The sequence below is a fragment of the Pelophylax lessonae genome (genome assembly GCF_965119305.1).
Source record: "Pelophylax lessonae genome assembly, chromosome: 3".
In the NCBI taxonomy this organism is placed as follows: domain Eukaryota; kingdom Metazoa; phylum Chordata; class Amphibia; order Anura; family Ranidae; genus Pelophylax; species Pelophylax lessonae.
Genome location: NC_138770.1, coordinates 200,223,557 through 200,249,451, shown reverse-complemented (window position 1 = coordinate 200,249,451; position 25,895 = coordinate 200,223,557). Strand labels below are relative to the sequence as shown.

Here is a 25,895-nt window from a genome sequence, read left to right as displayed (position 1 = left end):
GCCCCCTCTCCTCATTGGCTAACGGACTTTGATTTGTGTCTCAGCCAATCAGGAGAGAGAGTCTCGGATAGCGGAGTCTCTCCTGCAACCTTGCTGGATAGAGATGAGCTCAGGTAAGTATTAGGGGGGCTGAGGAGCTGCTGCACACAGATGGTTTTTATCTTAATATACAGAATGCATTAAGATAAAAAACCTTCTGACTTTATAACCGCTTTCAGCTAACTTTTCAAATGGCAGTGGGATCTTCACTTTGAAACCTTAACGAAAAGCTTGTGATGCAAAAATAACCAATACTCTCTTGGAGATCGTGAACTAAGCAATGTTCTGCTGAATCCTAGGAAGGTTGTGCCAAAGTGAGCAAGTTCAGATGCCTCATATAATAACCATATAAATATCCAATACTTGCAGACCGTTCAAATTTAGATAGTCCACACCAAGTCCTCAGTTCCTTTTCATGCTTTGTCTTCATTCTTCCCTGTAACCCTAAAAACAAACAACAAAGCAAATATATCTCTCCCAATCTCTAGACCTTGAGGTCTCTAATCATAAACTAACTCACGTTATTAATATGACTTGCCCTTTACCAGCTGTATGCCATCAATTGAACCCAACAGCTTCAGGGAATACCTTTGTGCCATGTTTCAGTGCATCAGCAGCCTCAGAGAGACAGTTAAACAGAGCCATTGTGCAGCACTGCAAATCAGGAAGCAAAACCTGCATATGTAAAAAGCAAATATTCTGCCCCAAGTACATACAGTATACATATTAGTATACAGGTGCACCTCATTCAATTAGAATATCACCAAAGTGAATTTATTTCAGTATTTCAATTCAAAAAGTGAAACTCTACAGCATGGGTGTCCAACCTTTTGGCTTCTCTGGGCCACAATGAGTGTAGATAAATTTTCTCGGGCCGCATATAAAATATAAACTGTAATTAAGGTATATAAGTAATAAAACGCTGCCATGCCCTTCCAGCACTAAAGCCCCCCCCCCCCCAGCACTAATTTAACAAAACTAGAGGATGATACCTTGCGAGGCAGCCTCTGCCTACAGTTAGTTGGAAGCCACTGTGGCCGTGCCCCCAACCCGACTTCCTTCTTCCCCATCAAAAAAATAAATAAATTGTCAGGGGGCAGTGGGCCGCATTGCCTGGGCCTCTGGGCCGCATGTGGCCCCCGGGCCGCAGGTTGGACATGCCTGCTCTACAGTATAGTATGCACTCAATACTTGGTCGGGGCTCCTTTTGCATGAATTACTGCATCAATGCGGTGTGGCATGGTGGCGATCAGCCTGTCATCATGGACTGTGCAAACTTCACAATTCATGCAACTTGTAATTTGTGCCTCTCCATTATTCCTCCAAACTCTGGGACCTTGATTTCCAAATATAATAAAAAAATGTCCACAGTCAGTGATGATTTGGGGAGCCATGTCATCTGTTGGTGTTGGTCCACTGTGTCTTATCAAGTCCAAAGTCAGTGTAGCCCTCTACCAGGAAATTCTAGAGCACTTCATGCTTCCCTCTGCTGACCAGCTTAATGGAGATGCTGATTTCATTTTCCAGCAGGATTTGGCACCTGCCCACACTGCCAAAAGTACCAATACCTGGTTTAATGATCATGGTATCACTGTGCTAGATTGGCCAGGAAACTCGCCTGACCTAAACCCCATAGAGAATCTGTGGAGTATTGTCAAGAGGAAGATGATAGACACCAGACCCAAAAATACAGACAAGCTGAAGGCCACTATCAAAGCAACCTGGGCTTCCATAACACCTCAGCAGTGCCACAGGCTGATCACCTCCATGCCAAACCGCATTGATGCAGTACTTCATGCAAAAGGAGCCTGACCAAGTATTGAGTGCATACTATACTGTACATGGACATACTTTTCATTAAGCCAACATTTCTATATTAAAAATTCTTTTTTTTATTGGTCTTATGTAATATTCTAATTTTCTGAGATACTGAATTTTTGGTTTTCACCAGCTGTAAGCCATAATCATCAAAATGAAAAGAAATGCTTGAAATAGAGCTGTGTGTAATGAATCCATACATGAGTTTCACTTCTTTTTTAATGGAATTACTGAAATAAATTGTATGTGCATATATACATGGTGACATGGTGCTGCTGACGTTGTGTCTGTATATTTTATATTAGTCTAAAGGCTGTATTGTACTGGCTTAATGTTAATAAAGTATTTTTCTGGGTAAAAAAAAAAAAAAAAAAAAAGAACTGAAATAAATTAACTTTTTGATGATATTCTAATTTTGCGAGATGCACCTGTATATCTTTGTAAGTGGAAAAAAAAAAAACAGTTGACCCTACCAAAAATAAAGCGAACTGTGCTCTCTCTTTCTCCTACACTTTTATCAGTAACATTATTCCCAGCCATCTCTGAGTATTATAGAACACCATTCCCTGTGTTATGGAGAAGAGGAGGGGGTAAGGGGTGTTTTGTAACTCTGTTCTAGGGTGACGATGTTGCTTCTCCATAGATACAGTGCAATGAGAGAGTTTTTTCATCTTGGAACAGGAAGTCATTACTGACAGTATCACCAGGTACAAAATAGAAGTAAAAAAAAGCCTGAGAGTCTGCCACCACATTGAAGTACTGTTAAACTGCAATATATGACATTTATTTTCATGTGTTTAGACTTTTTTTTTTGTTATTGACTACATAGCTAGATTAACCACTTCTGGACCGGAAGGATTTGCCCCCTTAATGACCAGGGCCTATTTTGCGATTTGGCACTGCGTTACCGGACAATTGCGCAGTTGTGCGACACTGTACCAAAACGAAATTTAGGTCCTTTTTTTCCCACAAATAGAGCTCTCTTTTTGTGGCATTTGATCCCCTCTGTGATTTTTATTTTTTGCGCTATAAACAAAAAAAAAAAAGCGACAATTCTGAGAAAAAAAAACAACAACAATATTTTTCACATTCTGCTATAGAACATTCCCAAAAAAAAAAATTAAAAATCAAAATTTAACATTTTGGGCCAATTTGTTTTCTGCTACATATTTTTGGTAAAAAAAAAATAGCAATAAGCATATTTTGATTGGTTTGCACAAAAGTTATCGCATCTACTAACAGGATTTATGTCATTTTTATTGTTTTTTTTTTTTACTAGTAATGGCGGCGAGCTGCGATTTTTAGCGGGACTGCGACATTGTGGCGGACAGATCGGACCCCTAACTGACATTTTTGACACTTTTGGGGGGACCAGTGACATTACTACAGTAATCAGTGCTAAACATATGCACTGTTACTGTTATAATTACACTAGCAGGGAAGGGGTTAATACTGTGGGTGATCAAGGGGTTAAATGTAAGCCTAGGGGAGTGATTCTAACTGTAGGGGGGCGTGGCTTGTGAAATGATCACAGAGAACTGTGTTCCTACATAGAAGAATCACAGGCACTCTGTGATCATTCCAGAGAGAAGAACGGTCGGCTGTGTTTACAACAGCTGACCGTTCTTCTCTCTCAGCGGGGAACAATTACGGGTGTCAGGAGACAATTGGAGCCGCCTGCCCCATGCATCCGAGTCCCCTGCCGAGTGGGGGCGGGAGTGCGCCGCTGGCGGAGAGCGCTTGCCCCCTAGCTGCAGGCGTGCGACCGACGTATACCTACGTCGGTTTGCGCAGAAGGGCCAGCCTGCCGCAGTATAAATGCAGTGGGCGGTCCTTAAGTGGTTAAATAGGGTATTTTTTTTTTTATTATATTTACACTTTAAGCCAATTACTTTCACATGAATATCTATAAAGGCTAGTTTGACCTTTCAAGATCTGAAATCTCACATAACACTTACTGGCATGAAGTTAACTGATAAAGACAGAAATAATTCACAATAATATAATAATTATTCCTTAGTTCAGGTTTCTTGGAAAAATAAACAATTTATTAGGACAGGCTAGAACAAACAGCAGCTTTGACTACTATCAGGTTCTGTGAGCTTTAAGGCTTTTCCACATCTTGGACACGCAATTATGAGGTCACTTTCTTGTATGTAACCCTTAGGTGAGGAGTCATGGCCTGTGTGCTGGTTGCCATGGAGACTGTCTGTTCCAGTTTTCCTTCAGGGGTCAGGCGGAAGGTGCGGGAAATCTAGAAAAAGGAAAAGATTTCTTGTAGAATAGTAATAGCAAACATCATCACCTACAAACAAGTATAAAAATGACTACGTTTTGTGATCTCACATCACCACAAGTGATCAGGTCTCAGCAATATGAAATGCAACCGATTGATCTGTTAGACAAAATTCTGATGGTCAACTTTTCTTTGGGAGAGCAGACATTCACACGAAGAGTGTATGGACACATGGTAAATGCAATGTAAATGCCAAGTGAAATGTGCATGTCTATTACACAACAATATAAACACAAAGCATATTTGTTATCTCTGCAATTTTCAACCAGGGTTCCATAGAATCCTCAGATTCCTTCAGAGATGGTTAGGGGTTCCTTGAGCTATGGCTAATTGACCTCCCAATTGATGCATAATTCCAGGGCCAAAGCCACTTGGCAAAGCGAGCATCATGACACAGATTATCTTTTTTGCTGTCTGCAAGGGTTGAATTCTTCCTACTGACCTCCAATGTAAGAGGCATGTCTGCCATTTACACCCAATGAATTGTTTTTTAAGGGTCCCTGACACATAAACATTAAGTTAGGGGCTCCTCTGAGGTAAAATGATTGAAAGAGACTTTTCAAGACTAACAAAAATGAAAACGTTTTAAAAGGTTATATTTTATTTCTGAAGATAAATATTTACACACAACCCCGTATACATCACCTTTAACCACTTCTGGACTGGAAGGTTTTACCCTCTAAGGGCTCTTTCACACAGGCGATCGGATCAGATCCGCCTGTCAGATTTTTAGGCGGATCTGATCGGATCCTCCATGCAGCTCTATGGGGCAGCGGAGACACCTCCGCTGACACCCGCTGCCATCCGTATCCGATCCTGTCCGTTAAATCCAGATGGATGGAAACCCTATTTTTCCATCCGTTCAGGGATCGGATGAGAGCAGACAGACGGTCTGCTCTCATCCGATCCCCCATAGAGAGCAGCGGGAGCTGTGACACCTCCCTCTCCGCACTGCAAGCGGAGACGGAGCTGTCATCCGCCGGCTCAGCGGGGATCGGCGGATCGATCCCCGCTGAGCAGCACGGATCCGCCTACGGAGGCGGACCGTGTGAAAGAGCCCTTAATGACCAGGCCAATTTTTGCAATGCGGCACTGCCTTACTTTAACAGAAAATTGCGTGGTTGTGCGACGCTGTACACAAATAAAATTGATGCCTTTTTTTCCCCCCACAAGTAGCGCTTTCTTTTGGTGGTATCTGATCACTTCTGCGGATTTTATTTTTTGTTCTATCAACAAAAAAGAAAGAGCGAAAATTCTGAAACTAAACTTGGGAAAAGATTTGTCATTTTTCTTTATTTTTTTATTTTTTTTACTAGTAATGGCGGCGATCAGCGATTTTAAGCGGGACTGCGATACTGCAGCGGACAGATCGGACACCTGACATTTTTGCCACTTTTGGGGGGACCAGTGACATTGCTACAGTCATCAGTGTTACTGTACTAATGACACTGGCAGGGAAGGGGTTAACACCAGGGGCGAACAAGGGGTTAAATGTGTCCCTGGGATGTGCTTTCTAACTGTGTGGGGGCTGGGTTTGCTGAATGAACAGAGACCTGTGTTCCTAAATAGGAGGAGCACAGGATCTCTGTGTTCATTACTGACAGAACAGTGGTCTGTCGTGTTTTCTCTCCACTGGAAATAATTGCGGATGCCCGGCGGACATCGCAGCTGCCGGACCCGCTGATTGGCTCCCCCTGTGGCCAATCGGCATGTGCACGCACCCCACTAGGGGTCCCGCGAAGCAACGTACAGGTTTGTCGTTTTGCAGGACAGAGCCGACCTGCCACAGTAAAACTATGGCAGCTGGTCAGCAAGCGCTTCAAATAATATACAGATTGATGATTAATCAAAAACTATTTTTTTAAGAGAATTTATAAAAGCGTGGAAGACACAGATTCTCAAATTCTACTAATCTAAAAGACAGATACATGGTACTCTAGTGAATTAAAAATTGACGTTGATTCCAACTGATACCTACGATAAATTTCTACGTACCTGGCAGCTCTGGTTAGATTATTTCCCTTCAGCACAACCGCCTACGTGCTTCCTTACATCATTGCCTAATGTTCAATATTTGCAGAGAAAACTCCTTTTGAATCTGTACCCGGCGTTATCATATAATCTTCTTGCACTATGTCAGTGTCTAGGTTTCTTATAGTTTTTAATACAATTCAAGTGAAAGAAAATGTATAAACCCTGCCAGAAGTGAACTTTTCTTACACCAGTAGAATATTCTGTTCTTACCTGCTGCACGTGTGGCTCCTTGGCAAAGCTCATTCTGCTGAGTGAGTGTGAGGTCAGAGTGAGCTGTTCCCCCTCTACTTCCCCTTCTTCCACCTCCACAACCCCTAAAGCCGAAACACAATAAGATGGATGACAAAATCTGTGTTGGCACTTTATCCACTGAAGCATTTGCATTTTGCAGAGCACACAACATTTTTTACATGGAATAATTTCTGAAAGCTATGCCAATTTCAGATAAACTATAACAAGTTCCAATAATCCTGAGCAGCATGGTCACTGTACAATAAGACATCACTAATGCCTGCTTTTAGATGGACTGGAAAGCATTTATCTTCCTGAAAGGTCTTTCTGAAATTTTTAATAACAACCTGAGGTTAGGAGTTAAAGAATAAGTTCACCTTTTGGAACAGGTTACATGTTTCACTCTTATTTAGGGTGGAACATGTAGCATGTTCCAGCAGCTACAGTCTCGCCACCCTCTCCCTGTGACAGTGGATGGGGGATCCTCTACCCACACCCGCTGTCACTATTTTCCGCACCCACATGGCCGCCTCATTCATTCACAGTTTCCTGTGAATACATGAACTACAGTTACTGTCATCCATTGTAGCCAATAGCTTGTAGTTCTGATTGGACTACAAGGTCGCTGATGAGCGGTCTCGTAGTTCATTCACAAGTCCTGCAGCTTGCAGTTAGCCTAGATAAAAAAGGTACAGGCTGAAAGCTGCAGGCCTTATCAGGGGGAGCCTGGCATTGCACCCCTGATCCACTGATCAGGGGTACAAAGCTTTCTAGGCTCCTTAGGGGAAAAGAAAAAATAAATAAAACGCACATTTGTTTCTGGCAAAAATATGTGAATTTTTTTTTTTCCCCAAAAGGTGAACTTTAATAGTAAGTTTTAGGATAAGAGTTAGTTGTTTAGGGTTGGGTTTTATGCTTATTTTTTCAATGAAACACCATATGCACTAAAAGCAATATACAGCTACCACAGTGAATACTGGCATTACATGAAGTATATAGAATAGTTATAGGTGGCAAAGGACATGACAGTGAAATACAACTGACTTTTAAGCTATATTACTATGCTCTTTTCATCTTTGCTTTAGTCAATCGTAATTTATGTATATAGGCCTAAATTTATTGTACATGCATATACCGTGTTGTGACAGATGGAAGATCTATCACTGTCTGAAGAAACAGTTAATGATTGGTTCAGAAGTGAAAGAATGCATGAGCAGGTGTAAGACTGATTGCCAGGTGGGTGTTGACCTACAAAAGGGAATCTGGCTAGGCAGCCAGGACTCCCAACTTTCCAGGACAGTCATGCAGCAGAAAGCAGCATGCATATAGACAGGCATGCAGGGAGATTGTGTCCAGGTCTGACCAACAGGCTTTTTGACCAGGGTGCCACCTGAAGCGAGTTCTGGTCTGGGTGGAAGCAGACTGAGGGACTAAGCAGTCCAATTAGCCAAGAGGCTGTATTGTTCAGAGTGATTGCATTAACCAGACTGTCATATGATGAGAAGAGAGTAGGACACTGTCTAATACAGACAGACAGCGCTCAAATAGGCAGAGAGCGGACTAAGGTGGGCAACTCAACAGCCAGGAGGCCAATGTGTTATGTTTTTCTATGTCAGTGTGATGATGATGAACCCCTGCAATGGAAAGCTTTATGTAAAAGGAATTTCTCATTTACAAGTGGGTAGAAAAATAAAAACACAAGTTAGCGAGTAGTCCATGAAGCTCTACACCTAAAACTAAAATTTAAAACATTTTAACAATAGAGCAAATAGGGGCCAGTAAACCCAAAACAGATATTTCAACTTTTGGTAGCTGCTGGAGAGTTAGTTTTCCTGACAGTTTTGTTTACACTATATTACCAAAGTATTGGGATGCCTGCCTTTACACGCACATGAACTTTCATTGCAGCCCAGTCTTCCATCTACTGTTTGTACCTATAGGTAAGCCTATAATAAAGCTTACCTATTAGGTACTTTAAAATATCTTCTAAACTTGCACAGTTTAGGAGGTATTTACTGTATACTGCGCCGATGACGTCATCGGCGCATGCGCTCTATAAGAACGCCCTACCAAAATGTGATGCGCCAGAAATATAATAAAAAAGTGATGACTTTAAATACAATAAATCAAATCCAGTTCATAAGGCACATAGCAATGTGTGTGCTTCCAATAAAGTGATATGAAGAGTGTCCCCGTATCCAATTGAAGAAAATCTAGTGATGAAAACAAGTTGTAAACACCAATTAGTGAATCCCTCCACCAGGTGAATTAGCCTCTCACCTTCCTAAAGGACCCAAACGGGCCAGCAATCACATGTATCATGGATCAGACTTCCAGGAAAGAGCCACACTGTATTGCACCTCGAGGGATCCCGGGACATATAAAAAACAGATGAAGAAATCTAGTGCTCTCTGCTTACTAATAAGGGTGTGCTTTATTAGAGAAAGGCAGATCAACTCACATTTGTTGGGCACTCAGCCGTGCCTGCTGTATAAGCGATGTCAGCGATCTGTTACCAGAGAGAGACTCTGCGTCGGCCACGCACGCTCCGTCCCCCTATACGCGTTACGTCGAGCGTAATGCTCCTTTGACTTCCTCGGTAGGGGTGGCTAGTGCGTGCCAAGCCTCACTTTAAATACATCAACACTCAGGTGGATTGGCCAGCAGATCTCAGTCCCTCCCCCCGCTCATAGCTCACAACAGGACATCGGAACCTCCGAACCAGGCATGTTTATGGCGGTGTCACTGGCTCATATCGCTAATGGGGCAATTTTAATGTATGGGCATTGATCAAATTAATATTGCACATTGCGGAGATCGCGTGGTGGCGCAGATACCTCTCTGGTTTACATTAAAACAACTAAAACACGTATTCACAAAATCTCATACCATAATTAACAATATTAAAAATATTAAAAGTACATCAATAAGCTAAAACCTGGAATGATAAATGTTGGCAATTAAAATAAATGTTAAAAAATATATATATATATATAAAAAAAAAAATTTTTTTTTTTTTTTTTAAATATATATAAAAATGTTTGGTCTCAGATAAAAATATAATGCATGATGGGGTGTTATCTATTACTAATAAAACAATTTAGATCGAAATCCTTATTTAAACCTCTGGGTGCCAACACCTTGGCCTCGTAGACCCAAAAGGATTCCCTTCTACTAAGCTGGCGAATATAATTACCTCCTCGCCAGTGTGGTTGGACATGTTCAATTCCCCAGAATTTCAGGGAATGAGGTTTCTTATCATGAAACATTTTAAAGTGCTTGGATACGTTGTGTGAAACCTCCCCCTTCTTTATGTTAGAGATATGTTCCCCTATCCTCACGTTTAGGGCTCTGGAGGTGCGTCCTACATACTGGAGTCCGCACCCACATTCCATCATGTAAACAACCCCAATTCTGGTACATGTTATTAGGTCTTTAATCTGGTATTCTTTACCTGTGCTATTACAAATAAAAGTTTTCTTCTTTTTGGTGTTTTTTTTAGTCTGCTGGCAAACACCACATCTGCCGCACGCATGGAATCCAGACAAGAACTGAAAAATTGTATTTTTCTTAGGTCTAGGGGGATCTATCACTCCCGGGGCCAGCCTGTCCTTCAAAATAGGAGCTCTCCTATATATGAAGCCAGGTCTCTCCGGGAGGTGGGGTCCCAAAATTCCATCTTGTTTAAGCACCCCCCAGTGCTTTCTTACAATGCGTTCAACCTGTTTATGCTGAACGTTGTAATCTAGCACTAGTTTAAAGTTGCTGTTGTTTCTATTATCATCCCTGGACGCAACAGCCTTGTTGGCTAAAAGTTCTGTTCTATTCAGATTGGATACTTGTTGTAAATCAGAAGACACTTTTTTCATATCGTACCCTTTAATTTTAAACCTGTCTACCAATATTTGGGACTGTGCTTTGAAATCTTCCTCCTTAGAACAGTTCCTCTTAATACGGATCAGCTGACCCCTCGGAATATTAAAAAGCCAATTCCTGTGGTGGCAGCTGTCCATAGACAAATACGAGTTACGGTCAGTAGGTTTAAAAAAATTCCTAGTGTGTAACTGGCCGTCTAGAACAAAAATCTCTAGATCGAGGAACTGTATCTTTTCTTTGCTCTCAGTCCATGATAAAACATTGTTTTATCATGGACTGAGAGCAAAGAAAAGATACAGTTCCTCGATCTAGAGATTTTTGTTCTAGACGGCCAGTTACACACTAGGAATTTTTTTAAACCTACTGACCGTAACTCGTATTTGTCTATGGACAGCTGCCACCACAGGAATTGGCTTTTTAATATTCCGAGGGGTCAGCTGATCCGTATTAAGAGGAACTGTTCTAAGGAGGAAGATTTCAAAGCACAGTCCCAAATATTGGTAGACAGGTTTAAAATTAAAGGGTACGATATGAAAAAAGTGTCTTCTGATTTACAACAAGTATCCAATCTGAATAGAACAGAACTTTTAGCCAACAAGGCTGTTGCGTCCAGGGATGATAATAGAAACAACAGCAACTTTAAACTAGTGCTAGATTACAACGTTCAGCATAAACAGGTTGAACGCATTGTAAGAAAGCACTGGGGGGTGCTTAAACAAGATGGAATTTTGGGACCCCACCTCCCGGAGAGACCTGGCTTCATATATAGGAGAGCTCCTATTTTGAAGGACAGGCTGGCCCCGGGAGTGATAGACCCCCCTAGACCTAAGAAAAAACGGAATTTTTGTAAAATCTTACCTGTAAAATTCCTTTCTCTGAGTCCTCCGACAGTCGCCGCCTCTTCATATTCGTCACATATGGGGTATTAGACTTTGCTCCGAAGGAGTAGCTAGGCAACAGAATATGTTAACAATAAAGCTTTAACATATCCCACCCTCAAGGGGTGGTCCCCTCAGTCAATACCCTCCTACTTCCTGCAACCATATCTCAGTTTTAGTGGAATAGCAGTAGAGTATACATTCAAACCCCAAAAGAGGGGCGGGGGCGGCGACTGTCGGAGGACTCAGAGAAAGGAATTTTACAGGTAAGATTTTACAAAAATTCCGTTTTCTCTTACGTCCTCCGACAGTCGCCGCCTCTTCATATTCGTCACATATGGGGACGTCCCAAAGCAGTGCAAACATGAGGGGTGGGAAACGCATCCGCGCCGAAAGGCAACGCAGTCTCCACATCAAAGAAAGGAACCTTACCAAAGGAAGGAAACCAGCTGGGCAACAGCAAAAATAAGTGCTCAACAGGAGCAACAACCCAGGAAAAGACAAAAAAACCAGGGGATACAAAAAAGCTATCCCAACAGCCAGGAGTCCCCAATAAGGGACCCTATGGAACAGCCGCACTAAGAACCTTGCGGCCAAAGGAAGCATCCGCCGATGCCTGAACATCTACTTTGTAGAATTTTGTGAAAGTGTGTACGGTCGACCAAGTCGCCGCCTTACACACCTGGGCTACAGAAGCCCCATGACGGCAGGCCCAAGACGTACTCAGTGATCTAGTAGAGTGCGCCTTCACAGGCACAGGGGGAACCTTCCCCTGCAAGGCATAGGCCTGTTCAATGGTCTGCCTGATCCATTTGGCAATGGTAGAGGCGGAAGCCGCCATGCCCTTCCGAGGACCCTCTGGAAGAACAAACAAGGAGTCAGTCTTACGAAAAGACTCAGTCGATTTAAGGTAAACCCTTATCGCCCGAACAACATCCAGAGAGTGCAATCTCACCTCCTTTGGATGTTTAGGCTTCGTGCACAACGAAGGCAAAACAATATCCTCGTTAAGATGGAATTCCGAAACTCGTTTCGGTAGAAAAGAAGGATTAGGTCGCAAGACCACCTTATCCAAATGAACAACCAGGTACGGAGACTTGCAGGACAAAGCCGCCAGTTCCGACACTCTGCGAGCCGAAGTGATCGCCACCAAAAAGGCGACCTTTTTGGACAACATAGACAACGAGATCTCCCTGATCTGTTCAAAAGGAGCACGTTGTAACACAGACAGAACTAGATTCAAGTCCCAAGGGGGCAAAGGATCCCTCCTAGGAGGAACCAGATGCCGCACACCCTGAATAAAAGTGCCAACCAAGGAGTTGGAAGCCACGGGACGTTGAAACAGAACGGCCAGCGCCGACACCTGACCCTTAATCGTAGCCAGCGCCAAACGCTGATCGACACCCGTCTGAAGGAAAGACAGCACACGGGAAACCGAGTACGTGCGGGGTGAAAACCCCCTGGACTCACCCCAGGCAAAATAGGCCTTCCAAGTACGGTAATAAACCTTCCCCGAGGAAGACTTCCTCGCGTTGATCAAAGTATGAACGACCTCTGGAGAGAGACCCTTCTCCTTCAGGACCTCGGTCTCAACAGCCAGGCCGTCAAAGCCAGCGACTGTAAAGCAGGATGGTAAATCGGTCCTTGAGACAGTAGATCGTCTCGAAGAGGCAGACGCCAAGGAGCGTCGACCGCCAGATTCACGAGGTCTGCGTACCAGGACCGGCGAGGCCAGTCCGGTGCCACAAGAATCACCGTGCTGCGTTCCGGGTGCAACCTGCGAAGGAACCTGGACAGCAACTGAATCGGTGGAAACGCGTACATCAGCCTGTACTGATGCCACGGGGCCACTAACGCGTCCGACGCGTCTGCCCGAGGGTCGCGCGTCCTTGCCACGAACCTCTTCACCTTGTAGTTGAGGCGAGACGCGAACAGGTCCACATCTGGAAGACCCCACTTCGCGCACAACATCTGGAAGACAGCCGGGTGGAGAGACCATTCCCCCTGATCCAGGGTCTGGCGACTCAGATAGTCCGCCTGCCAGTTCTCCACTCCCGGAATGTGAACCGCCGTTATCGCCGGGACATGAGTCTCGGCCCAAGACAGAATGTCGGCCACTTCTCGAGCCGCTCGGGCACTCCTGGTGCCCCCTTGGTGGTTGATGTAGGCCACCGCCGTGGCATTGTCCGTCTGCACCCGAACCGGGCAGCCCTGCAGCCGGTCCGTCCAGCGATGAAGACAGAGCCTTATCGCACGCAATTCCAGAATGTTGATCGGAAGGGAAGACTCCCCCTCCGACCAGGTCCCCTGGGCGGACAGAACGCCCAGAACACCACCCCAGCCCGACAGGCTGGCATCCGTGGTGATTATCGTCCACGAGATCGGACGAAAAGACTTGCCCCCGGACACCAACGGGGACTGGAGCCACCACAGAAGGTTTTCCCTGGTGCGATGACTCAACGAGATCTGAAGATCCAGAGATTGAGGTCGCCCGTCCCACCTGGACAGGATCTCCGCTTGGAGACCCCGCGTGTGAAACTGCGCGAAAGGAATCGCCTCGAAGGCCGAGACCATCAATCCCAGACATCTCATACCCGTCCGCAGAGACGAGTGTGGAACGTCCCTGAGGGACCTGACTTCCTCCTGAAGAGTCCTGAGTTTGTCTTCCGGCAGGAAGACCTTCGCCTGCACCGAGTCCAGTATCATTTCCAGATAGGGGAGACGAACCGACGGACTCAGTGTCGACTTTGGAGCATTTATCGTCCAACCGAACTCCTGCAGAGTTTGCATTGTGACAGACAGGTCCTTCTCCAGACCCTGTCTGGTCGCAGACCGAACCAGAATGTCGTCCAGATACCCCAGGACAGAAATGCCCTGGGCTCTCAATAATGCCAGAACCGGTGCAAGCACCTTGGTGAAGACCCGCGGAGCCGAGGCGAGCCCAAAGGGCAACGCCACAAACTGGTAGTGATCCTCCGCAATGGCAAATCGAAGGTACTTCTGATGACCCTCGAATATGGGGATGTGAAGGTACGCATCCTTCAAATCGATGGAGGCCATGAATTCCCCCGGAACCAGGGCAGCCACCACCGAGCGCAGGGATTCCATGCGGAACTTGCGAACTCGCACAGAGCGGTTCAGAGCTTTCAAGTCCAGAATCGGACGAACCTTGCCCTCCTTTCTGGGCACGGGGAACAGATTGGAATAAAACCCCCGAAACCTGTCCCGATGAGGCACCGGAACCACCACTCCCTGAGCCCTCAGGTCCCGCACCGCCAGGTGCAGATCCCGCAGGCGCTCTGGAGACAGTTGAAGATTTGAGGGAAAAAATCTGCTCTCCGGCCGAGAGAGAAACTCGATCTTGTAACCAGATCGAACGATTTCCAGAACCCATCTGTCCCTCACACGGGCCAACCAGGGCTGAAGAAAACCGAGCAAGCGTCCCCCCACCCCAAAACTGGGTGAGGGCGCCCCTTCAGGCCGAACTGTTATGGGCCGCAGGTCCGGAGTGACCGGACTTCTGTTTCCCAGACCAGGGCTTCTTCTGAGAGCCTTGGCCCTTGAACGGTTTGCCCTTGTAGTGCGGCCGAAAGGCACGAAAGGACCCCTGAGGGGGCCGAAACTGAGCATGCTTCTTCCCAGAAGCCCCCTTAGCCTTGGGGAAATGGGGCAAGAGAGTGCTCTTACCCCCGGTAATCCCCTTAATCAACACATCCAGGGACTCCCCAAAAAGGCGAGACCCATCATAAGGCAGATTGGCTAAGGTTTTACGTGAAGATTGGTCCACCGACCAACATTTCAACCAAACCAGGCGGCGAGACAACACCGCCACGCTGTGCACACGCGCGGCCAACGGAATCAGGTCCAGGTCCGCATCACACAGATACATGACACCCTGGTGGATCTGATCCACCATACCCAGGGTCGCCGCCGAGGCCGAATCGGCCACTAGGACGCGCCTAAGCATCTGCGTCCAACTTGCGATCGCCTGGGCCGCCATGAGAGAATCAAACAGAGCCTTAAGCATAGAACCCGTAACAGAATAAGTATGACGGGCAAGAGACTCCAGTCTCCTATCCGTGGCATCACGGAAAACAGGAGATCCCTCTGCAGGGATCGCAGTGGCTTTGTTCAAAACCGCAATAGCATGATCCACCGGCGGAGGCACACACCACCGTTCATCAGTGGCAGGCGAGAAAGGATAACGCAGCTTAAACTTACTTGGCACCGCAAAAGGCTTGCGCAAATCGCGCCATTGGTCCTTAACAGCGCGCTGAAAATCAGCATTGCAGGGAAAAACCTGCGGCGTCCTGCGTTTTCTCTGCGTCCCATAAGCCGCCAAGGCAGCTGGGGGACACACCTCGTCCTGCAAACGTAGCGTCTGCTTAATGGAAGCAATCAACTCATCCATGATTGCAAGCTCTTCAGGCGAGCCAGGGGGAGAATTATCAACCCCCTCAACCTCAGCCTCTACCTCAGACCCCACTAGATCAAGAGAGGAGCGGGACCCCGATAGGGAGGTCCCCGCCAGAACAGCCCCATCACCTTCACCCTCAGAATCAGAGGACAGAGCAACTCTGGGCCGTTTAGTAGATTGAGCAGCCACCAGCATTTGCACCTGTGCAGCAAGGCCAGCCACAATAGTGGCTAAATCCCCCCCTGGGGGGGAAACAGCGGTCCCCTGGCTTTCCACCAATACTGTGGGAACCTTGCCCTCCTGAGAATCCATTGCCCCTGTATGCCAGACAACCAAGGGTTAACTGCCCCCTTACAGCAAGCGCGGCAAGCGCAGCCCACCGCACCACACTCAGGCACAATGAGACCCCCACAGGGAATATACAGACTGAATACAGGCAATGGAACACAGGAATAGAAGGATAAAACCTGAGGAGACTCCGCTGCTGCTGCTGCCTCGATCGGTGCTTCCAGGAGAGAGGAAGTGATGCTGCCAGGGCGCTCTATGTAAGCCTATGGAGGCTACAAGAAAATGGCCGCCGTGCATGTAAACCATGCGGCCGGAGCGGGCGCCGGTAAAATGGCGTCGTTTGGCGCCGAAATCGCCGCTCCACAGTGCATAAAATCACACACCATATTAACCCATTATATGGATACATGTTAGATCGCCGCAGCGATCGCTGTATATGCCCCAACATGCCATTAAAAACATGCCCCACAGCACACAGCTCCTCACACTGCCCAGCCTGACATACTCAGTGTCATACAGCTCCCCCCCCCCCTTGCAGCCCACAGCATGCAGCCGAGAGATAGGGAGACAAGCAGTGTGATTAAAGGCAGGTTACACAGTCCCAGACTGAGACCCCCCCCAGACAGACAGGTCCCCACATAGATACACTTACCTCACATGGCGTGGGGAACCCGCACAGGCGAACAAGCCGCTGCACATGAGGCAGGGAGAGTCGCAATTCAAGACGCACACAATGGCGGTTCAGAAACCGCACAGCGTCCGGTGAGGTAGCCACCTCACCAATCATCCCTGCACCGAACAGGGATGGGTCGTTCACTGTGCCAGGAGCGATACCTGGCTGAACGCTCGATGGCAGACTGGGAAGCCACTGACCCACGACCTGCGACCAGGGGGATCAGCCCGAGACCCAGTCCGCATGATCCTCTTCGTCCGAAGAACTAACTAATGCTGACAAAAATAACAGCTAAGTAAAGGCAGAGAGAAAACTCAAACAAAATATCAAAAAGAAGAAAGAGTCTGGGACAAAAAGTCCCAGCACAGAGAGAGCCAGCCACTCCTGACAAGCTAGACATTAAAACTGAGATATGGTTGCAGGAAGTAGGAGGGTATTGACTGAGGGGACCACCCCTTGAGGGTGGGATATGTTAAAGCTTTATTGTTAACATATTCTGTTGCCTAGCTACTCCTTCGGAGCAAAGTCTAATACCCCATATGTGACGAATATGAAGAGGCGGCGACTGTCGGAGGACGTAAGAGAAATACAATTTTTCAGTTCTTGTCTGGATTCCATGCGTGCGGCAGATGTGGTGTTTGCCAGCAGACTAAAAAAAACACCAAAAAGAAGAAAACTTTTATTTGTAATAGCACAGGTAAAGAATACCAGATTAAAGACCTAATAACATGTACCACAATTGGGGTTGTTTACATGATGGAATGTGGGTGCGGACTCCAGTACGTAGGACGCACCTCCAGAGCCCTAAACGTGAGGATAGGGGAACATATCTCTAACATAAAGAAGGGGGAGGTTTCACACAACGTATCCAAGCACTTTAAAATGTTTCATGATAAGAAACCTCATTCCCTGAAATTCTGGGGAATTGAACATGTCCAACCACACTGGCGAGGAGGTAATTATATTCGCCAGCTTAGTAGAAGGGAATCCTTTTGGGTCTACGAGGCCAAGGTGTTGGCACCCAGAGGTTTAAATAAGGATTTCGATCTAAATTGTTTTATTAGTAATAGATAACACCCCATCATGCATTATATTTTTATCTGAGACCAAACATTTTTATATATATTTAAAAAAAAAAAAAAAAAAAAAAAAAAAATTTTCTTTTTATATATATATATATATATATATATATATATATATATATATATATATATATATATATATATATATATATATATATATATATTATAACATTTATTTTAATTGCCAACATTTATCATTCCAGGTTTTAGCTTATTGATGTACTTTTAATATTTTTAATATTGTTAATTATGGTATGAGATTTTGTGAATACGTGTTTTAGTTGTTTTAATGTAAACCAGAGAGGTATCTGCGCCACCACGCGATCTCCGCAATGTGCAATAGTAATTTGATCAATGCCCATACATTAAAATTGCCCCATTAGCGATATGAGCCAGTGACACCGCCGTAAACATGCCTGGTTCGGAGGTTCCGATGTCCTGTTGTGAGCTATGAGCGGGGGGAGGGACTGAGATCTGCTGGCCAATCCACCTGAGTGTTGATGTATTTAAAGTGAGGCTTGGCACGCACTAGCCACCCCTACCGAGGAAGTCAAATGAGCATTACGCTCGACGTAACGCGTATAGGGGGACGGAGCGTGCGTGGCCGACGCAGAGTCTCTCTCTGGTAACAGATCGCTGACATCGCTTATACAGCAGGCACGGCTGAGTGCCCAACAAATGTGAGTTGATCTGCCTTTCTCTAATAAAGCACACCCTTATTAGTAAGCAGAGAGCACTAGATTTCTTCATCTGTTTTTTATATGTCCCGGGATCCCTCGAGGTGCAATACAGTGTGGCTCTTTCCTGGAAGTCTGATCCATGATACATGTGATTGCTGGCCCGTTTGGGTCCTTTAGGAAGGTGAGAGGCTAATTCACCTGGTGGAGGGATTCACTAATTGGTGTTTACAACTTGTTTTCATCACTAGATTTTTTTCAATTGGATACGGGGACACTCTTCATATCACTTTATTGGAAGCACACACATTGCTATGTGCCTTATGAACTGGATTTGATTTATTGTATTTAAAGTCATCACTTTTTTATTATATTTCTGGCGCATCACATTTTGGTAGGATTTATAGTTTATTGTGATTTGTGAAACACGATTGGTGTATGCTGCCGGATACCACTTATATACTTTCACACACCTGATTTATGCACAGTGAATTGAGGTTGAGTTATTTTATCACATATATTGGGTTTGCGCTGATAGTTTTTTTGTATTTCTATAAGAACGCCCGCCCGCCCCATTTCTTCAAAGCTCTGTGCTGTGACTGGCGGCTCCCACCAGTAGCACAGCTGAAGTCTGTGGACCAGGACGAAAGAGCAGCGCTCCACAGGTATATTCCACCTTTTGTCGTTTAAATCCCAAACAAAATCACAGCGCGAGTCCTAAGGTCATTACACCACTTGGATTAGTGGGGATAATATCCAGACTTGTCTGTGGATCCTGTCGCCACACCTCGTGAGGACCTCTACCTTTGGTTATAAACTCACCAGATCACTATTAAAATTAGTTTGAAATATCACTCTTAGCTTCCATAGGACCTATGGAATTCTCTGTATATGGAATCCTCCTCTCCTCAAGATGTTCCCCATGTCATGAAAAAAAGGAACTCATAGCGTGAAACGTTTAAAAATTTGTCAAAATCCCCCCTTTGTTATAATGCACTAACAAGCAACATATCAAGACAAGCAAGTCATCACAGTATCCAACTGCTCAACCAGCGTGTATCATTCTCACCACTTTGTCAACGTTCACTGATTTGTGGTGATTCCCGGGATAAGATACGACACACTCCTAAACCTTGTGGACAGCCTTCCTAGAAGAGTTGAAGCTGTTATAGCTGCAAAGGGTGGGCCAACTCTTTATTAACCACTTAAGCCCCAGCCCTATTTCGGACACTTTTTGTTCACACGTTAAAACCAGTATTTTTTCCTAGAAAACTACTTAGAACCCCCAAACATTATATATATTATTTTAGCAAAGACTCTGGAGAATAAAATTTCGGTCATTTCAATAATTTTTGTCACGCGGTATTTGCGCAGCGGTCTTTAAAGCGCCATTTTTTTGGAAAAATTTTGAAAAATGACATTTCACTGCATTTAAAAAATACTAAACAGTAAAGTTAGCCCATTTTATTTTTGTATATTGTGAAAGAACATGTCACGCCGAGTAAATAGATACCCAACATGTTACGGTTTAAAATTGCGCCCCCCCCCCTGGTATGGCGACAAACTACGGTCAATAGAGATCTCAATCTGCGACGCTTTAAATTTATTTAACGGTTACCAGTTTAGAGTTAGAGTGTAGCTCTTTTTTTTAAATTATTGCTCACGCTCTGGCGATTGCGGCGATACCTCACATGTGTGGTTTGAACAGCGATTTCATTTGCGGCTCGACTTGCGTATACGTTTTTTTTTGTGCGCGAGCTAACGGTGACGGGGGCGGCTAAATTTTTTTTTTTTTCCCCCATTTATTTTATTTATTTGTTTAACTTTATTACAGTTTAAAAAAAAAAAAAAAATCTGATCACTTTTATTGCTGTCACAAGCAATGTAAACATCCCTTGTGACAGCAATATGTGTGACAGGTACACTTTATGGAGGGATCGAGGGTCTAAACGACCCTAGACCCCTCCACTACACTTCCCTGTGTGCAAAACGCCAAAAACGGCGTTTTTGCATACAGCCGATTTTCAAATTTGCCGCCTTTTGCAGCACAGTAACCCGGAAGTGACGTCATGGACGCCGCCTCCGGGTTACGTCAACGGAGACCCGATCGATGCCGTTTCCGGCATTCATCGGGACTCCATCCAGCCGGCGGACGCGCCGGCTGGGTGCTCGGGGCTCCCGTCCCACGGAAGGCGGCGGGAGGGGGGACGTCCCCTCCCGCCCCCCCGGGTACCGATCGAGCGGCTCCTGAGCAGCATCGGTCGGTACCGACGGAAAGCCAACCGTCGGCTTCAAACCACGGTACCGGGATGGTGTCTCTAGCTAGAGGCATCATCCCGGTACACTACCGCAAAGTTTACCGACGTAGACCTACGTTAGTATGCGGTAAGTGGTTAAACCCTATGGACTAAGAATGGGATGCCATTGAAGTTCATGTGCGTGTAAAGGCAGGTGTCCCAATACTTTTGGTAATAGTGTAGTTCTTAGAGAATTTAAACGTGATATCATTGTGCTCGAGTTTCTGGGCTTTGGCCAATATCAGGAAGTCCCACCCTTTCTGCTGCATTTTATCTTTATTTATACTACAGAGAATGCAAAGGAAGGTGCTAGAACACCCAAAACTCCAAGGTGTACAGGAAAATGGTGGACCAAAGCCTTGTACACACGCACCGATTGTTGGCCATAAATTTTCGGCCAATGTCCGATGGGCCGATTGTCGGCTTGTTAGTATGATGCTTCCGACAACCGACTGCGACTTTTCGGCCGAACAAAATCTGGTGTGCATGCTATAAAATTTTTGTTGGCCGTCAACAGAACGGCCGATTGTTCGTCAGTCAGTACAGATTTCGGCAGACAAAAATCAGATGAGCAAGACTGGGCATGCTCCGAGAAGAAAAAACACAGGGAAAGTAAACCATCACGTGACATCACTTCTGAAGTTGGTTGTTGTTGGCCGAAAACATTTGTGTGCAGTCTAGAGCACATTTCAACCAACACAACAACACTGGACAAAAGTCGCCCGAAAGGTCGGCAAACAATCGGTGCGTGTGTACTAGGCTTAAGACTTGGTTGGAGTGACTCATTTTTTTTTTTTAATTTGGATACTTTATCATGCTCTAGTGAAACTGCCAAAAAGGATTAAAAATGCATTAAAGTTTGAAAAAATGCATATGCTCCAACTTGAGGGTTATAATAAAAGCTAAACTGCAGTAAACCTCAAAATTCTCCCTTGCAGTAGGGCATCGCCCACACTTGTACCATTAACTGCACATTTCTCTCTAGGCGACTTGGTAAACCACTTTTAATTACCAAATCCTCCACTCCTGCTGACTCCTCCATGCTACTAGGAAAATCCCTGCAGGCTCTTATCCCATATGCTCCAGCAGTCTAAGGTTCTTTGACATTATCAAGACCAATGCAGGGACCAATGGAGCAATGGATGTGAAAACGCTAAGGAACAGTCCGCCGCTGGAGAATTAAGGAGTGCAATCTGCCGGGGAACGTACATTGGGTATATAAAACTGCATTTAAGTCTGCTAGACAAAAAATTAGACGTTAACTGCAGCTTCACTGCAAGTGAGATTTCACAGGTTTGCTGGAGTTAGGATTTAACTAATAACTACCTGATTAAAATACAGAATAGTAATATACAATTGCAAGCACTACATTGTAGAAGTACCTATGTTCTGGGCACATACGAATGCCACCTGGTTGGTTCCTGGCTTCACACGGATGAATCCACACTCTCTGTGCAGTGGCTTCCCAGTTTCAGGGTTGGAGGCACAAAACCTGCATAACAACAATACTCATATATATAACATGTCTCATTACAAGCCTTCTAATTGCGCTCTTCATATAATAAATACAGCTGTTCCTTCTTTCTAACTTGTATCTGCCATTCTGCATTCAGGTCATATTCTACACTATTCCTTTCACATGATCTAGATTTACACAGTAATTTATGAGGAACAATTGGGGACACTAATTCTATCTTAAAGAAAGAATGGTGTTGCCTGGTGCAAGTAATACGATTATTGGTTATAATACAGAAACATACACTGTGTTAATGCAGTCTGCTGTCTATGCACAAAACCTTAATATGAGGCAAATGTATAATCTGGAATGATGGAGGTTAAAACAGCACTTCTGGCAGTTGTCCCATATACTGTATACATATGTCATTCTGGATCAGCAGCTTTCGCCAGCCACAACATGCCAGTGAAAAAGAGTGTGACTTACGGCCCTTTCACACGGGCTTTCTGATCAGGTTCGCCTGTCAGTTTTTCAGACGGAGCACCCATATGGGGCAGCGGATATCAGCGGTGACATGTCCGCTGACACCCACTGCTATCCGATCCAATCCAATCCTGGTTGTGAAATCCAGATGGATGATAGAAACCCTATTTTCTATCCGTCTGGAGGATTGGAGCGGATGATAACGGACTGGCGGTCCGTTATCATCCGATCTCCCATAAAGGAGAGCGGGGGTCTGACAGGTCTTTCTCTGCATAGTGAGCGGAGACGTACCTGTCATCCGTCTGCTTAGCGGGGATCGGAGGATCGATCCCATGCTGAGCAAAACTGAGTCCGCTGGGCGGAAAGCCCGTGTGAAAGGACCCTAAGCGTTATTACTGAGATATACTTGTGAAAGGACACCTTGTATGTCAGACATACTTAGAATGGTAGCACCATTATGACAGTTTTGGGCTGTGGCACTGGAGCAGTGTGAAAACTATAATGTGAACTGTCACAGGACTTTATCTATGTATGCTGGAACGAGCGGTTTGTAGAAGGAGTTTAAAGTTCCATAATCAGTAAGGCTTTTATTCCTTTTGGACCATGTTCCTGTGCAAGTGATACTAATATCAATATAACACCACACTAGAGCTGGCTATACACCAGCGGCTGTCAGAATACCCAAACAGCAGCTGTATTTAACTCGATTCAGACAAATTTTCTGTTCAGCCCTTTACTTTTTTTAATCGAAGAATGTCAGGCAGGAGTGTGGCAACCGGGCCACTGATGGAGTCGAATTTAGTCGGTTCATCAGGAACCAGCTGAAGTTTGCATAGCATATAGAAGATAATGACTGTATAAATCAGTGGTATTATTTTACGATTAGCAAACAGCAAATCAATCTTTCGTCTACAGGCTACTCACGTGAAATTTAGCATAGGCTGGCCAACATGTGATACGACAGCTTTCTCCACATAGCGAAATGATGGTATAGAGGGAAACTCACCCTCCCCAAGGGGATCTGACACCCAGGTCCCCAGCATCCATGCCAAAGGGGCCACAGCAGGGTTTAAAGGTGGTGCATCTGTAATTCACACAAAATATAATGTTATCAGTCATGGTGGATAGGCGAAGGAGCCAATAATAGTTTTTTTTTTTTCTTTCTTGGAGGCATATATTCTGAAGTCTTTGTTTAGAGGAAGAAGGCAAGTAAAAATTACAAGAATTTTGGTGTACTCAAAATGGTAAAGAAGCCAAAGTTCCACCGAGTGCTGTAATGACCTAATGACAATGCTGACCAAATTCTTCAAAAGAGATTTATTAATCACAGACATAAAAAAACAGCCTCTTCTGTACCTAATGAAATGGGCTATTGTGAGCTCTGCAACATCACTGCGTTTTTTTTTTTTTTTTTAGGTCTGTCAATATTAAAAGGCTCTAAATTGAGTTTGTGATAGGCTTGGTGATGCTTCTGAAGTTATAAGACCTTTGAGAGGTTGTTGAGGGGGGACAATTAACCACTTCCAGTCCAGGCAAATTCTGACATTCCTCTCCTACATGTAAAAAAAAATCAGCATTTTATATATTTTTAAAGCAAAGGCCCTAGAGAATAAAATGGTGAGCACATTTTTATGTCACACGATATGTGCACAGTAGTTTTTCAATTTTTGTGGAATAAATACACTTTTAATGAATTTTAATGTGCAAAAACCTAATATAGTACCCATATGTTTGGTAACATATAAAAGATGATGTTATGCTGAGTAAATAGGCTTTAAAACTGCATATACCCATGGAAGGGCGCCAAACTACGATACCTAAAAAACACCATAGGTGACACTTTAAAAGCCTTTACAGGTTACCAGTTTAGAGAGTTACACAGGAGGTCCGGCACTAGATTTATTGCTCTTGCTCTGATGTTCACAGTGATTCCTCACATGTGGTGAGACAGCCATTTACCTATGCATGAGGAATCAACGGGGGTGTTCGCCTTTGTGCATGAGCAGGGGGAACCGGGGGCGGTTTACGTTTTTGTTTTTTTTTTTTTCGTTTTTTTTTTTACACTGTACCTTTAAAAAATGTTTTTGATCAACTGTATTGCTATCACAAGGGATGAACAACATCCCTTGTCATTGCATTTTTATGGAGAGTTCTAGGGTCTATGAGACCCCAGATCTCTCCTCTGGCCTCAGATCCTCCGTTATCTTTTTGAAATGCAGATGTGGATCACATCCTACACAACCATTGTGTCTATTTTTCATAGGTATACATGCAGGGCACTCAACTACCTCCATGGTGTCCTATGAACACCAACTTCTAAGATAAGTACAATGGAAGTCAAGTATTCTGAATCTGCCACTTTTCAGCTATTTCTATGAGAGAGGAGAAAAAAAGATAGACTATGAAAAGAAAAAAAGATACACAGAGATGTACAGTACTAAAAGATAAGAGCTGAGGAAACAGACTCATGCAGAAGCACACGCTGGGGATTAATGGCATTTACCTTTAACTGGATTATATACTACATTACACTAAATAACATTTTCCTGAACATTCTGCTTTAAGCATGGTTGTAATGTTTTCTGAATACCTTTAGAAGTCCACTGACTAATTTAGCTTGTTGCTTTGGAAACGTTCTTGACTAGTATTAACCTTGTGAAAATCTCTATGTGATGTATCCAGTGCTTCTCAAGCTATGTAGGAACAAATGCCAGCATACCCTACCTACCTGAGGCTGGGACCTATAGTTTCCCGCTAACACACCCTATCCTAGAAAATGTCAGCATCCTTAAAACTCACAATAGTGGCAACTGTAAAATCATCCTACTTCCACTTAAAAAATATCGGGGGAGAGATGTACTAAAACCGGAGCACTCAGTATCTGGTGCAGCTGTGCACGGTAGCCAATCAGCTTCTAACTTCAGCTTGCTGAATTAAGCTTTGACAATAAAACCTGGAAGCGGATTGGTTTTTATGCAGAGCTGCACCAGATTTTGCACCCTACAGTTTTAATAAATAACCCCACTGTCTTTCTGCATTGCAGCTTTAAAAAAAAGGGCCGGTTTACACCAATGCATCATGGTAGCACACGTAAAACATTCAGAATGACAACCCAATGTACTAAGGCAACAATCCTGCCTTGCGGCACAAAGTAGTGCATTGCATTTAAAAAAAAAAAAAAAAAGGGCCACATACAGTTTTAGGCATGTTAGAGTGCTTTGGCATTCATTTTAGTGGACAGCCTTATTGCAATGTGAGTTAAAACACCATAAAGATGTTAAAAGGGTCATCATTCAGGAGACACTAAACTAAAGACATTTCAGAGTCACAAGTATAGAAAAGCGTTGGCC

At 44.6% G+C, this 25,895-nt stretch overlaps 2 protein-coding genes across 2 annotated transcripts in view; one reads left to right on the top strand and one right to left on the bottom strand.

The window, feature by feature from the left end:
- Positions 1-3,889: 3,889 nt before the first annotated feature.
- THAP4 (THAP domain containing 4) overlaps positions 3,890-25,895 on the bottom strand; it is a 47,915-nt gene continuing 25,909 nt past the window's right edge. The window contains exons 3-6 of the mRNA XM_082250063.1: positions 23,470-23,629; positions 21,989-22,098; positions 6,398-6,501; positions 3,890-4,111 (exon numbers count right to left, since the gene is read on the bottom strand). Coding sequence (XP_082106189.1) covers positions 3,992-4,111; positions 6,398-6,501; positions 21,989-22,098; positions 23,470-23,629 — 494 coding nt within the window. The 3' untranslated portion in view covers positions 3,890-3,991. The remainder of the gene's footprint in view (positions 4,112-6,397; positions 6,502-21,988; positions 22,099-23,469; positions 23,630-25,895) is intronic.
- The window catches only part of ATG4B (autophagy related 4B cysteine peptidase), a 93,386-nt gene continuing 83,354 nt past the window's right edge, over positions 15,864-25,895 (top strand). Inside the window, exon 1 of the mRNA XM_082250065.1 lies at positions 15,864-15,870. The gene's annotated coding sequence lies outside the window, so the exon portion shown is untranslated. The remainder of the gene's footprint in view (positions 15,871-25,895) is intronic.